A 13,903-nucleotide genomic window follows, 5' to 3' on the forward strand; every position below is an offset into this window, starting at 1 on the left:
CCTCTCCCTGGTCCTGAATCTAGGTCTGGGCTCCTGCTCCCACCTGACACACCCCCTGGCTTCTGGAAGGAATCTCCTCTTTCCTCAGTCTTGTGTCTCACCCCTTTTCTCCTCCTTCATGTGCCCAGGCCTGTGGCCTCCTCACCACTTTATCGCTCTGTTTTCTTCCGTTCACCCTCAGCACCCACTCCTCGGCTCCCAACGGTGTTGTGAGGCCTGTTTCTCTCTCCCTTGGGGAAGGGAATGGGTGGCCTGCCCTGCTGTGCACACACCCTCCCTGTGCTGTTTGGACTGACCCCATATCAGGTGGATTGTGAGCCTTCAGGGCAGGGACCAAGTACAAACACAGGTGCAGCTAGAAGGATGCCACCTGCAGGAGACAGGGCCTGCCTCTCCCCACCTTGGGTGTGAGGGGCCCGTGGGGATGCACTTATGACACCTATACTTTATTTCCCAATTGAACAAAGGTTGGGAGGAGGATGCTGGGACCTTCCCAGCTCCCTGACCAGACCAGCAGCCGGTGGTTACTCTAATAATGACCTATTTGGCATCCCTCTCCTCTCCCTGTGTCCGCCCCCAGCTGTCTCACCCCGCAGCCCCATCAGCTCTGCTTTCTCAGCTGTACACTTTGGGGACTACAACGCTCTGTGAGGCCCTGGGCCTGGGGTCCCTAACACACCCTGGGCTGTGTCGCTGTGCGCTGAGTCACCTGATGAGGTTACTGGGAGCCAGGCCTCCTCCCAGTTCATGGGTCACAGGGAGGAGCACCTGGGGGTGTGGCCCCACTGCTGTGGATTCAGGTGGAGAGTGCTCACGGCTTCCCCGCACAGCCAGCCGGAGAGGAGGCTGAGGAGGGTGACTGGGGAGGATTCCGACCTGCGGCTGGCGAGACCAAAGCTCTCTCACACCTGTGTGCACCGCCCAGGGCTGCTGGCCTCCCCAGCTCTGAGACCCTCCCTCCGGCCCTGGGGTTAGGTATAGATGGTCCATGGAGAGGACATCTGCTGTTGGCCCTTCCCTGAGTCTGTCCCATTGCTGGTGAAAGCACCTGATCTTCCTTTAGGGTAGCATGTCCCTGCTCTCAGGTGTTGAGGTTAGGTGGGTTGACGTCACTGGGGTGGGAGGGCACAGAGCCAGGCCACTCGGCCCTTTGCCACAGCAGTCGGACGGGGTGCTCTCTCCCAGTGCTGCCAGCAGTGCGGGCACCTCCTTCAGTGTCGGGGTCCGGAGCATTCAGGGGAGAATCTGCCCCAGGAGACCTGTGACCATATCCTTCTGGCCCTCGGTCCCATCGGGCCTCTGCCTCTGGAGTTGGCAATCCTATGAACCAATGGGTTCTCTCTATCATTTGAGTTTGTTGAGCTGGACTTCCTGCTGTTGCTGGCATTTGAAGAGCTCTGAGGAATCCAATAGACCTGTGGTGGGCAAACTGCGGTCGCGAGCCACATGCGGCTCTTTGGCTCCTTGAGTGTGGCTCTTCCTAAGCCTTAGGAGTACCCTAATGAAGTTAATAACAATGTACCTACCTATATAGTTTAAGTTTAAAAAATTTGGCTCTCAAAAGAAATTTCAATCGTTGTACTGTTGATATTTGGCTCTGTTGACTAATGAGTTTGCCGAACATTGCCATAGACCAAGGTTGGGATGGCACCAGGCAATTCCCAGAGCGGCCTCAGAGGCGGGACCTCCCTGCCCCTCGCAGCTGCCATCCAAGCTGGTCTGGTGGTTATTACCCCGTTTCGAAGAAGAGACACGAAGGCTGGGAGGTCAGGGGCTCACCCATCCTGTGAGTGGTTCGTGTGGCCTGGCACCCAGGTCTTCGGAACACAGACCTTGTGCTGGGGTCAGGCCCTGGGGACATGGTGCCCAGCAACACGGGGAGATGGCTGGGCTGCAAAGGGCTCTGAGGACATGTGGAGAAACAGCTCCGTGGGTGTACACGGCCCCTGGAAATCATGCTCATAAAAAATCTGTAATAATGAGAAAAACACTTATGTCATGAAGTCAAATAAAAAATCAGACAGATTTATGGATTACACACACATACATAAAATACTTGTAATTATGTTTTTCAAAATGTTGATGCATAGAATTTTTTAAAAAATAAAATATTAATAACAATGATGGGACTATGCGGGTTTTTAAAAAATCTCATTTTTCAACATCTTTCTAATTTTATGATAAATATTGCTTTATAATGAAACAAATGTTATAAACTTGGGAAAAAAAAAGAAGAAGAAGAAGAAGGAAGAAATCACTTGGTCATGGAGCCATTTTCCATAAGGACCACTTTCAGAATGGAAACCAAATCAGTCCCTAGTCTGGATGGGAGTCAGGGACGCTGCTCCTGGTCCAGCCTTAAACTCTGCCGAACTCACCCGGTACCCTTACACCAGAGCTCGGCTGCTTGGAGCACTCCCATCAGACAGCCTGACCCACTGCTGCTCCCAGGGGTCCCCTCACTGAGAACACAGCCCTTGTGCTGCATGCTCCATCCTCACCACAGCCTGCAGGGAGCGCCAGTCATTCTGCCCCTCTCGAGGGCAGGAAGTGCGGGGGGTGGGGAAGGGCGGGGGCGGGAGACTGAGGTCCAGGGAGCCTGAGAACTTCCCTCCATCGCAGGGCAGAGCTGGAAGTTGAGCTACTAACCTGTCTGATTCCAAAGACCTAGCCATTGGCCTGCTGGGACACTGCCTCTATTCCAAACATTCCTGGGTGACTCGTTTATTTGTCCCTTTCACAAATATTTACCGAGCACCTGCTGCGCACATGACTTGATTCTTGCTCACAGAGAGACAGGGAGGAGCTATGCTGCATGTCCAGCAGCTCAAACACAGCTCAGCATCTCAAAGGGGAGCACCCCACCCTGATAGGCGCACAGGACCATCCCGAGGGTGGTGGGCAGAATTCATCTCCATTCAATTTATAGCTATTTTCTGTATCACAATTTAAAAAAAATCCTCATCTGAAGACATGCTTATTGACTTTAGAGAGAGAGAGAGAGAGAAACATTGATCCATTGCCTCTTGTTCACAATCCAACTAGGTATTGAACTCACAACCTAGGTATGTGCCCTGACTGGGAATCGAACGCACCACTTTTGGTGTAAGGGACAACAACACTCCAACCAACTGAGCCACCCATCCAGGGATGTCTCATAATTTTCCATTTCTATTTTTATGTATTTATAATATGCATGATATAGTAACATCCACATAAACCATGAGATACATCGTTGATTGGTATGTAATCAGGAAAGACCCACAAATGTTATTTGAGTCTATATATATGAAACTATATATCGGGATGATCAGAAACGCGTGTAGAGAGGATGGGATCTGCATTAAGATTGGGGGGAGAGGGAGGCCTTATCTTATCCAGGCAGAAAGAGGGAAGCATTGAGGACAACAAGAGAACAGGGATATGCCCAGCATAACTATAACTCAGAGCATGGGACGGAGCCCCTCCGCCCCTGCCTCCTTCCCAGCCTGGGAGCCTGCAGAGTATCAGCGAGCCCTGCCAAGCCTTTGGGTCCTTGTGGTTCCAGCCTGTGCCCACCCAGTTCAGCAGCCAGGCCCCCACCCTGGCCTGGCCTGGGACATGGCTCAAGCTCAAGGACTGGATCCAGATCCTCTGCCTCCTCCCCCCAGGCCACTCTGTGCTTCCCCCCAGACCCACTGCTCCCCCTGCCCTGTGCCTTCTAACCCCTCCCAGCCCCCACCTCCTCAGCCTCTGTCCCCTTTGCCCCCTCCACCTGCATCTCGGCTGGAAATGGCAGCACTGGAGGGCCCACTCCCTGTGCCCTTCTGAGCGGAGCTGCTCCTTCCACACCCAGGACCAGGCTGGGGCTGGGGCGGGGGCGGGATGCCTGGCTGGAGCTGGTCTCCTGGGTTCCTGAGGGCACTTCCCTGCCTCTGCTCCTTGAGCCCTTCCTCTCCGGAGGCTCAGACATCCAGCCCAGTCCCCCTCAGCCCCTTCCTCATTTCTGTCATCCATCCCTCTGTGGTCCCACCTCTCATTCTTCCAGGCTGCTGCTCTGACCCTGAGCTTTTCCTGTCGGCCTCCACCCACACCACATGATCACCCTCCCGTCCCCACACCCTCAGTCCTTGACCTCCTCCACTTTGGAGGTCTTTACCTCCCGGATGGACGCATTGGTCACCTGTGCCCACCCCGGGCCACCTCCTCCAGGAGCCGCTCCACCTCTGGCCCGCCCACCTGCTGCTCTGGCCTCATTCCAACCTTGCACTTCACAGACACACGGTGCTTTAAAGCCTCCAGTTCTCCGTCTGTCCCCACCTACTTCCACTTCCTTTCAGCCTGGAACCCAGAGAATTCCATGGAGGGGCCGCCCCTCTTCTTGTCTGAGAGCGACCACCCCCTTGGGCTGTGCCCCGGGCCCATCCCCTTTCACTTTGGGGGGGTGGGGGGAAGTCATTTGCTCCTTCACATTTCCTCCCTCCCTGGCATCTTCACCTCGTTTTCTATTTCGAACCTCTGCCTTCGGCAAACTTGCTTATGTTTCCAGGTTTCTCCACAGTAATAACAGCCACTCTTCACCCTTGGCTTCCTCTCGCCACGGTTCTGTTTTTTGTCCTCTTTTATGGTCAAACTTCCTGAGATTGTCTCTGTTTTGCTCACTTACCATTTGCGGCTCGCACCCCTGCACCATAGCCGGCGTGGAGACTTCACATCACAGCGGAGCTGCCCTGGACAAGCTCACCGAGGGCCCTTGTAATATCCCCCCTGGACACCGGGGTTCTGCTGCTGGTGGGCGCTCCGCCACAGCTCGCTCCTTCTCCTGGGGAGCCCCCTGCCTCTCAGTCTACACACCGCCCTCCTGCTTCTCCTGCCCCCACTCTGCCTGCTTCTCCGCTGGCGCTGTTTCTGCCGCTCACCAGGGTGAGGACCAGCACTCGCCTCTCCACCTGCTCTCAGTGCTGACCCTCCTCATCCCGCTCAGCGTCCCACTCACCAGCCTTAGCAGCACCTGCTGCTGCCAGGACTCTCGCCCAGGGGCCTCCGGACCGCGCGCCTGGACAGCCCACAGCTGTCTGGAATGGAGCTGAGTGCACCTCCTTTATCCCCAAATGCCTCATGCTGTTCTCACATGTAGGGAACGTGTGACAATGCTGGCCTGGTGCCGGGAGATGAAAAGAGGGGGTCCTTGTAGAGCAGTGGTTCTCGCCTGTGGGTGTCATCGGAAACAGACCCCCGGGCCCTGCCCTGGAGCCTGGGCTGGGGCTGAGAATTGGCGTTTCCAACAAGTTCCCAGGCGCCGCTGCTGCTGGCCTGGGCACCACACCTTGAGAACAGGGTGTTAGAGGCCAGTGCTCAGCAGGCTCACACAGACACGGGCCATTGCCACGCGGGGGCTCCGTGACGATGGCGAGTCCCTTGACATTGGCTTATTCATGTGCCTGGACTCACTCTTGGCTCCTTTTTCAACTCACTCTTGGCCGTTGTTTCTATGGCCAGAGAGCAGAAGATAGGCATTAATGATCATTACAGTGTGCGAGGCGCAGGTAGCTGGCAGAGATGCCACCAGGGGGGGCTGCACCTGCTCCCCGGTTAGATGCAGACCTTCCTTTCTGACCATTGCTTTTTCTCTATGCCCCATCCATGTTTTTTTTAATGAATTAAATTTTTTTAAAAATATGTTTTTATTGATTTCAGAGAGAAAGGGAGAGGGAGAGAGAGATAGAAACATCAATGATGAGAGAGAATCATTGGTCGCCTGCCTCCTACACAGCCCCTACTGGGGATCGAGCCAATCTGTCCAGGGCCCATGTGTGTTTTAAAAGGACACAGAGCCATGCTTCTGCAAAGGCCTAAAAACGTTATCAATTGCACTTGGAATACTTTCTCAGTTTCCTCTAGCACCCCCGAGCCTCCGCCCCAGCACCCACATTCGGGGCCGAGAGTCAAAAGGACTCTCCACGCCGGGCAGAGGCCAGCCCTGGAGAGGAAGCAGAGTGAACATTTGCTGATGTAGGAGCGTGAGGACTGCCGAACAGTGAGGCCAGCCAGGCTCCCAGGGCCAGAGCCTCAGAGCCTCAGAGCCACCCTGACTCCGTCCTCTCTACCTTCTGCCCGTTTGAGGGACTAAATAAACGGCCTTAACCTCGAGCCCCCTGCCAAATGTCTGCCCTGCTTCCCACAGCCTACAGGGGCTGATCATATCTGCACAGGAAGAAAGGGGCTCATTCTCAGAGGCCTGACGCATGTGTGTTCCTGAGCGAATGAAGCTGCTGGGGCAGGGGTTGAATTTCTTTGGATGGAGCCTAAAAATACTTGATATTTTCTTTAGTAAATACTGTAATAAAATGGTACTCATTTTTTTTTTTTTTTACCGAGTCTCCCATCTGATTCAACCATTCAAAACAGCCACACTTTCACAAACCCATGGCACAGTTCTGGATCATTGCTTGGCACTCAAGAGATGCTTAATGCCCTGGCCAGGTGGCTCAGTGAGTTGGAGCATCATCCTGTACACCAAAAGATTGTGGGTTCGATTTCCAGTCAGGGCACATATGGGAGGCAACGAATGATGTTTCTCACATTGAGGTTTCTCTCTCTCTCAAATCAATAAAAACATATCCTTTGGCCCTGGCCAGGGTTGCTCAGTGGTTGAGCATCGACCTATAAACCAGGGGGTCACAGTTGGATTCCCTGGATATGCTCAGGGTTGCAGGCTCAATCCCCAGGAAGGGGCGTACAGAAGGCAGCCGATCAATGATTCTCATCATTTATGTTTCTAGCTATCTCTTCTTTCCTCTCTGAAATCAATAAAAATGTACTTGGGAAAAAAACACATCCTTGGGTAAGGATTAAAAAAATGGTGCTCAATAAATATTTGTTGAATAAATGAATGCATTTATTCCGGGGTAATCTATGCGTTCCAGAAGATCTAATGTGTTCCTGGCTACTCTTATCTAAACTGAGTTTTTCCTGTTTCTTGTAATCCTTCCCCTTTCAAAGTTCTCAGATGGGGCAAAAACAACAACTCCTCTTCCAGCCTGCAGCTGGCGGCTGGGGAACAATGGAGCGGTCCCTCAGCAATGCACAAATGAACTTCCGGGGAGGGTCATGGGCTGCCTGTCCACTCAGCCAACCCAGCCTCCCCTCCATTGGCCCCACCCCACCTTCCAATAGCCCTTCACCTGGATGTAAGGGCTGCCTCCCCTTCTCCAGAGGCTTAAAGCTCCAGGAACCCAAGGGTGGGTGTCCTCTGATTACTGTGAGAGGGTTCTCCCCCCTATAGATGTCCCCTCAGGAGATGCGAGGCCTCAAAGGAGGACTAAAAAACAAAGAGGGACAATGGGTGGGGGTCAGGGTCAATAAATGGCAGATAAAATATAAAATAAACACACACACACTGGTTTAGTCAGCAATGTGTAAAACAAACCTGCAGTGGAGCCAAGAGTTGGGAAGACGCGCTCACAGCTCTGCTTCTTGTCACGCCCAGCTCACCTTGCCGACCAGGCTCTCAGGGCCGATGCACACCAGTGTAGCAGAGGTCCTTCCCTGAAGGAGGTCGCGGGCTCGCTGCGCAGGTACAGCCATCGTACTGAAACTGGATAAATGGCATGATGGTGTGGCAGAGGTTAAAGACATCCTTCTATAGCGTACCGCGGCATAATAAATGGTTATTGCTGAGTTCGGTGTCACATTTCTCTAGTTCTGAATACATTTGAAAAAAATGTATAACCATTGACAAAAATGCTAAAGGTTGTGTCCCTAAAGTCATGGCAACCACCCTTCCTTTCTTTGGGCAATATTGTCCCAGGTCCCTGGCCATGGGAGGATCCCCACCTGTTACCCCAGCAGATGACTGTTGTCCCCAGCCAGGCAGGGCACAGCTCCCGCTAGAGAGGGTGTGGCCCCCGGGCACAGCCCCAGGTTTCCCTCTCTGGGCTCAGATGCCAACGTGACTTCTTGGAGCAGAAGTCCTGAGAGCAGAGCTGGCAGGAAGTCTATTGTCCAGTCCCCCGAGGCCGGGGTCTGCCTGCTGTCCTCCCACCATGGCCCTTGGCCTATGCGCAGGGCAGCTCCTCATTTCTCACTAGTGTTGGCAACATCTGATCCAGCTCGTGACCTGGCATCTTTAGGGAAACCATGATGAGAAGAAAGATGAAGTTCTAGCAGGTTTGTGAGCCAACCTGCCAGTGATTTCAGCCAAAGCTGATGTCGAGGGAAATGTGGCTGTCGATCTGTTCCAAGCTGGGGAGCAGGCAGAAATCCAATCTATGACCCTCCTCCCAGGCAGACTGAAGTGTTGACATCCCCCAAACACGGGGGTGGGGGGTGGGGCGGGAAGCAGAGCAGAGCGTGCCACAGACATCATATTTGGGGCAATCATCCCAAAGCATTTCACAGGCAGATGAGTAAGCAAATCAGCCTAAGATGTGACATTTTATTTTATTTTATTTTTAAATTGATTTCAGAGAGGGAGGGAGAGGAGAGAGAGATTGAAACATCAATGATGAGAGAGAATCATTGATTAGCTGCCTCCTGCCCACCCCCTACTGGGGATCAAGCCTGCAACCTGGGCATGTGCCCTTGTCTGGAATCAAACCCAGGACCCTTCAGTCTGCAGGCCAACGCTTTATTCACTGAGCCATACCGGCTAGGGCTAGATGTGACACTTTACAGGATAAATAAACAAAACAAGATCAATCTAAATATTGAATATTTTGCAATAGACATTGTTTTTGCTTGCATATCTCCAATCCACAGTTATTAGTAGGGTTTCAAAGTGCTATTGAAGACTAAGAATAAAGAAACTTTATTTAATATTTAATTTACAAATATGTCTGATGGTGTCAATAACCTAGATATTGTCACACCAACGGCCAGCTCGGCTCTTATGTGGGAACCACTCACAAAGATGTTCACGGCATCCTCCTTGCCCAAGTTCAGTGTCTAGGTGGGTGGTGCTCTTGCCAAACTGCCTTCATCAGGCTCACCTCTAACTATCTAAAAATGTGTTCATGAGTGTCTGAGTCCACTTGGGATGCGATAACAAAATACCGTAGCCCGAGTGGCTTACAAACAGCAAAAATTTATTTCTCACAGTTTTGGAAGCTGAAAAACCAAGATCAAGGTTCATGGACAGCTGCCTTCTTGCTGTGTTCTCATTGGTGGGAGGGGGTTCTCATTGGTGGGAGGGGGGAGAGAGCTGTCTGGGGCCCCTTAAAAGGGCACTAATCCCATTCACTTCCAAATACCATCCCCTTGGGGGGTAGGTTTCAACACACGATCATTCAGTCTATAGCAATAAGCAAGGAAGAGGAAGAGAAGCAGGAGAAATGGTAGAAGTATAAAGACTGGAGCACTATGCAGCTGGTAATGCCACATGAGCTAATGCCCGGAGTGACCTCCAGGACACTGAGCGTCTGGGCATCCATAAGCTTGGCCAGCGACCGAATGCACATTCTAGAACCCAAGAGAGAGGCAATATTCCAGGAGAGGCCCAAGTCTGTCCTCATGTTAAATCATTGACAAACCTCAGCTCTTTGCTACTATGGACAGTTTCTTTGCCTCTGACCCTGGACAGCACACACAGGAGGATGTAGGCTCCAGGGTAGGGCTGCCAGATAAAATACTGGATGCCCAGCTCGCTCAGTGTGAATTTCCAACAAACAACAGATATGTTTTAGTAATAAGTATGTCCCAAATGCCACCCGGCTAGACAAAGGTGCTGGGAGCCATGCTGTCTGGCGCAGACCATTAGCTCCCGCCTTCCCCTGCCGTTGGCCAATCAGCCAGATGTGCTCCACCAACACCAGGCCTGCAGCTGGTCTGGTCCCGGCTCCGACACCGGCCTGGGTGTTACTTTGGACAAAGGCCTCAGTGTGCCCTGGGAAGTCACAGCCTCCCTCCTGGGGCCGGCCGGGCTGGCTCGTCACGGCCATTGCTACGCACCCGAGGCCGGCTCCTGAGCCCGTCTCCACACAGGCCGGCCCTCGGGCCAAGGCCCTCACGAAGGCACCTGAACGGAAACACATCACGCCACGGCTGCCTCACCTTTCTCAAGGGAATTTGAAACTAAAAACAACCGGAACAAAAGTGAAACTAACCCCAGAGGTAAGGAACAAAGAAGCAGCAGCAAGCCCCAGTGACAGAGGCAAAGGTCACTTACTGCCCTTTGAAATGAACACACAGAAACCTTTGGGATTTCCTCATTCCTGGTTTCCTGTCAGCAGTTCCTGGGACACAGCAGGCCCCATAAAGGCTGTCACTACAGCCCTGTCAGCCAGGTGGCCAGCCCTGTCAGCCAGGTGACCAGCAGGCCGGCCCCACACAGCCCCTGAAGGAAAGGCTTGTTTCCTCACACACCAGCCACGCACAGTCACACACATGCTTGGGCACACGTGGCTCTGTGCACACAGGACCACACTCACACCTGTGCACATTGCCCATACCCAGGTACACACACCTGGACACCCCCACAGCTCTCCCAGGTATAAGCGCACACACCCCATCCGCTCAGCTCCGCCTTCACACACATCCATCCTGGCACAAGCACAGATGTCCATCCCTGTCTACACTCACGCCCAGTTCTCACACACACACACACACACACACACACACACACACATGCATGGCCTCACTGCTGATGGACACCAGGCCCCTGGGTGCTGCCATTCTTCCTCTGGATGGGCTGGGACATCAGCTCCCTCCCTCCACTGCAGTCCTGAAATGGCCTCCACCACCTCTCCCTCCACCACCTCTCCCTCCACCACCTCTCCCTCCACCACCTGGTCAGTGCCCACAACTGCCTTTCATTGTTCGCACTGACCCACAGGCACTGAGACCCAACCCTTCAAAGGCTAAGCCAGGCCCTGCCAGCTGCTTTCCCACGTGTCTGACCCAGTGCTGGAGGCACCTGGCATCCTGGCCACCTGGGCTCTGGCAGATCGATCCAGTTCTTGTCCACGTTAAAGAGGCTCTTTCAAGATGCCAGAAGCACTGACACAGTCAAGCTAGTGGGGGGATGGCTGTTTATTGGGAAGGAAGAGAGGAAGGACCGACGGACAGAGAGACAAGGGCAGGACCCCAGCAGTGCCCTGCAGCCAGGACTCGGGCTTGGGTTTAATACTGAGGCAGCCTGAACCGTGAGGATAGGGAACATGTATTGAGCGCTTGCCCCGCCTGGGTCCCAAGCCTGGTGACAGATGCTCTGTGCCCATGACCGTGGGATACTCAACAGCCTATAGAACAGGTTTTCATCACTGTCCGTTCGAGGAGGAGGATGTTGGGCTTGGAGAGGTTTGTGACGTGCCCAAAGTCTGACAGCTCGCGGTACAGGTCTGGGATGCCTCCCACACTATCAGGAGCCCATCAGGGCATCAGTGTAAATGCAGCCCAGGAGAACGGCTCTGCCAAGGCGAACCCCGTCCTGTGGCTCCTAGGAGCTGGTGCTGGGCTCACACACTGGATCTGCCGTCTCTCAAGGTGACTTCCCCACACCTCTGCAGTCCTCTCCCTTCAGCCAGGGTGGGTCCATGCTGAAAGCGCAGGCCTGGCCAGGCTGGGCCGGCGCACCAGCTCCTGTCCTTCCCACCAGCGAGCATCTGCCTTGGGTGGAGCAGACAGCTGCGATGGGGACATAGGAGCTCCTGTGGGTGGGCAGACACTGCCGACCCCAGATTGTCCAGTGCAGTTTCAAATGCTGTCATTGGGAACCTCTGCTGAACATATCTTTCATTTTCCTGACTTTGTAGGATTCATCTAGTCAGCATAATTGAGTTTTTAAAAAGATTAGTCAGGATTTTCTGATTCCTGGGGTATCATTCTGAATTCCAACTGGATCAGGCGGCAACAGCAAGAGGTGTGGAGAGCTGATGTGTGGTGTCAGCGAGGAAACTCCCTAACCAGCGATTTAGACTGCATTCCTGGTTGCTTATTTGCCTTCACTTTAAGTGAAGGAGAAGGAAATTCCCTGGCAGCCAGTTCCAGGGAACACGGATGTCCTCGTGGGATTAGCTGCAAATGCTGGCAGACCTGGGGGACATGCAGCTTCCTTCTCCTGGGACCTAAAGCTCGGGCTGCCGAGGGCTGTCTGCAGGGGGGGCCCTCCAGGGACTCCTCAGACATGCGGGGCCTGGACCCGCTCCTTGGTCACCTCCCTTCCCGGGAGCCGTTCCTGCTGCCAAAGAACAGAAGTTGGGGTCTCAGGGTCACTCAGCCCGTAACACCCACAAGCACAGGCTGCTAATCCACTCTTGGAACTGTCAGGAAAAGCCCATTTCAATCTGATCCTTTGCACAAATAGATTAGAGGTCACAGACCTTGACATCTGCGTGTTGTCCAGCTTCTGTTAGAAAACAACCATGTTTACGGAGAAGCGCGAAGGAAAGAGCAGAAGTCCAAAACCCTTCACTGGAAGTGCTTGCGCAGGATCGAATATTCACACCCAAAGCCACAGCCTGAACTCTGGACACGGGTCCAAAGACAAACAGGTTCCCTATGGATCTGAAACCTCGCAGGCCCGCAGCTGCCGCGGAGCCAGAGCTCTGACCAGACAGTCCGTTCCTTTGGGGCTTGTCCCCTGAGCTGCCCAAGGGTAGCTGACCGTTCGTCTCCTTCAACCAGGAGGCAATTGGGAGCAAGGCTGTGGGGCTGGAGTTGAGACCCCTCTCTGCATGGCCCCCGGATGCACTGGCCAGGGGGGGTGTGCCGGGACTGGGGGGATGTTGGCCTGGACCCGAGCTCCCCTTTCCTAAGTCGAGGGCGAGTCAAATGAGGAGATTGCCTCCAGATACTACTGCGGGGCGACACGTGGTCCCAGTTACGCCAAACAGGCCTGGCGTTTAAAGGGGAGTGTATGTGGGTGGCCTTGTTTTGCCGAGAAAAACCTTGTTTTGCTCATTTTCTCCCCCTTCCTCTGAAGAAGAAGGAAAGAGGATTTTCTGCAAAGGTTGCACAGGACCTCTACCCCGGCACCTGACTTGGAAATTCTCCCACAAGGGTCAATCGTCACAGCATTGCCCTGACCCTTAGCCCGTATTGTTGACCAGAGCAGTGACCGGACACAGTGGCCGTGTGGGAAAGGATGGTGGCAGTTGGCTATAGGAGCCTGAATTTCCAGAGTCTGGGCTGGAGACATGCAGCGAAGGACTGAAAGCCAGGGACCGGCTGCATCTCCAAGGAGCAGGGGAGGTGACGACGGGCCTCGCTCTCCCACACGAAGAAGTCATGGGGCCAGCTGTCTACGACATGCATCCTCCTCCCAAGTCTGCTTCCCTTCAGGGCCAGGCCTCCCTGGGCCCTGGAAAGTGAGCCTGCATGCGTTTGCCCCAGACCCAGGCCCTGGAGAGAGCTGCGTGCATTCCTGCTTGTGAGCAACGGGGCTGGGAGAGACAAGAAAACTGTCCCCACCTCTGCCAAGTTCGCAGGAACCTGCTTCTGCTCTCTTCCCAGAGCCGGGAGTCCTAGCAGCAGGGCTTGCGATCTTACCATCCATTGGAGGGCAATTGCCCAGACGGTGATGACCGCTTTCCGCGGGCCAGGAGGGCTCCCTTCCCTGGCCCTCACCGCTGGCCTGTGATTCTGCAGAGAAGGAAAAAGCAAACTGACATCTGATTCACCTTTGGAGAGCATTTCCTCAGCTGACCTACCATCACCCCATCAGTCAGGCCTTGTGGTCCCCACTTTACAGATGAGGAAAGGGGGTCTCCAGGGAGAAGGTGGGAGCAGATTTGAACCCATGGCCGCTGAACCCACTGCCATCTCCCTGCAGGAGGAAGTTCTATTGTCAGGTGGAGACCCTGGGTGCACTGCACAAAGGCTTGGAATCCACCTTTGGCTGCCCCTCCTCTCCCCCTCCCCCCAACTGGGCACAGGTCTCTCCCCTCCCGCAAACCTGTTCTAAGACATTTTGAAATAGGACACAATG

The 13,903-nt window shown here is 53.9% G+C and overlaps 1 protein-coding gene across 1 annotated transcript in view; it reads right to left on the reverse strand.

Moving 5' to 3' along the window:
- The window catches only part of SLCO2A1 (solute carrier organic anion transporter family member 2A1), an 82,007-nt gene extending 74,441 nt beyond the window's left edge, over nt 1-7,566 (reverse strand). The window contains exon 1 of the mRNA XM_014451406.1: nt 7,474-7,566. Within this exon, the coding sequence (XP_014306892.1) occupies nt 7,474-7,566 (93 nt within the window). The remainder of the gene's footprint in view (nt 1-7,473) is intronic.
- Between the last annotated feature and the right edge of the window lie 6,337 nt (nt 7,567-13,903).

The sequence above is a fragment of the Myotis lucifugus genome, unplaced genomic scaffold (assembly GCF_000147115.1).
Source record: "Myotis lucifugus unplaced genomic scaffold, Myoluc2.0 scaffold_8, whole genome shotgun sequence".
In the NCBI taxonomy this organism is placed as follows: Eukaryota; Metazoa; Chordata; class Mammalia; order Chiroptera; family Vespertilionidae; genus Myotis; species Myotis lucifugus.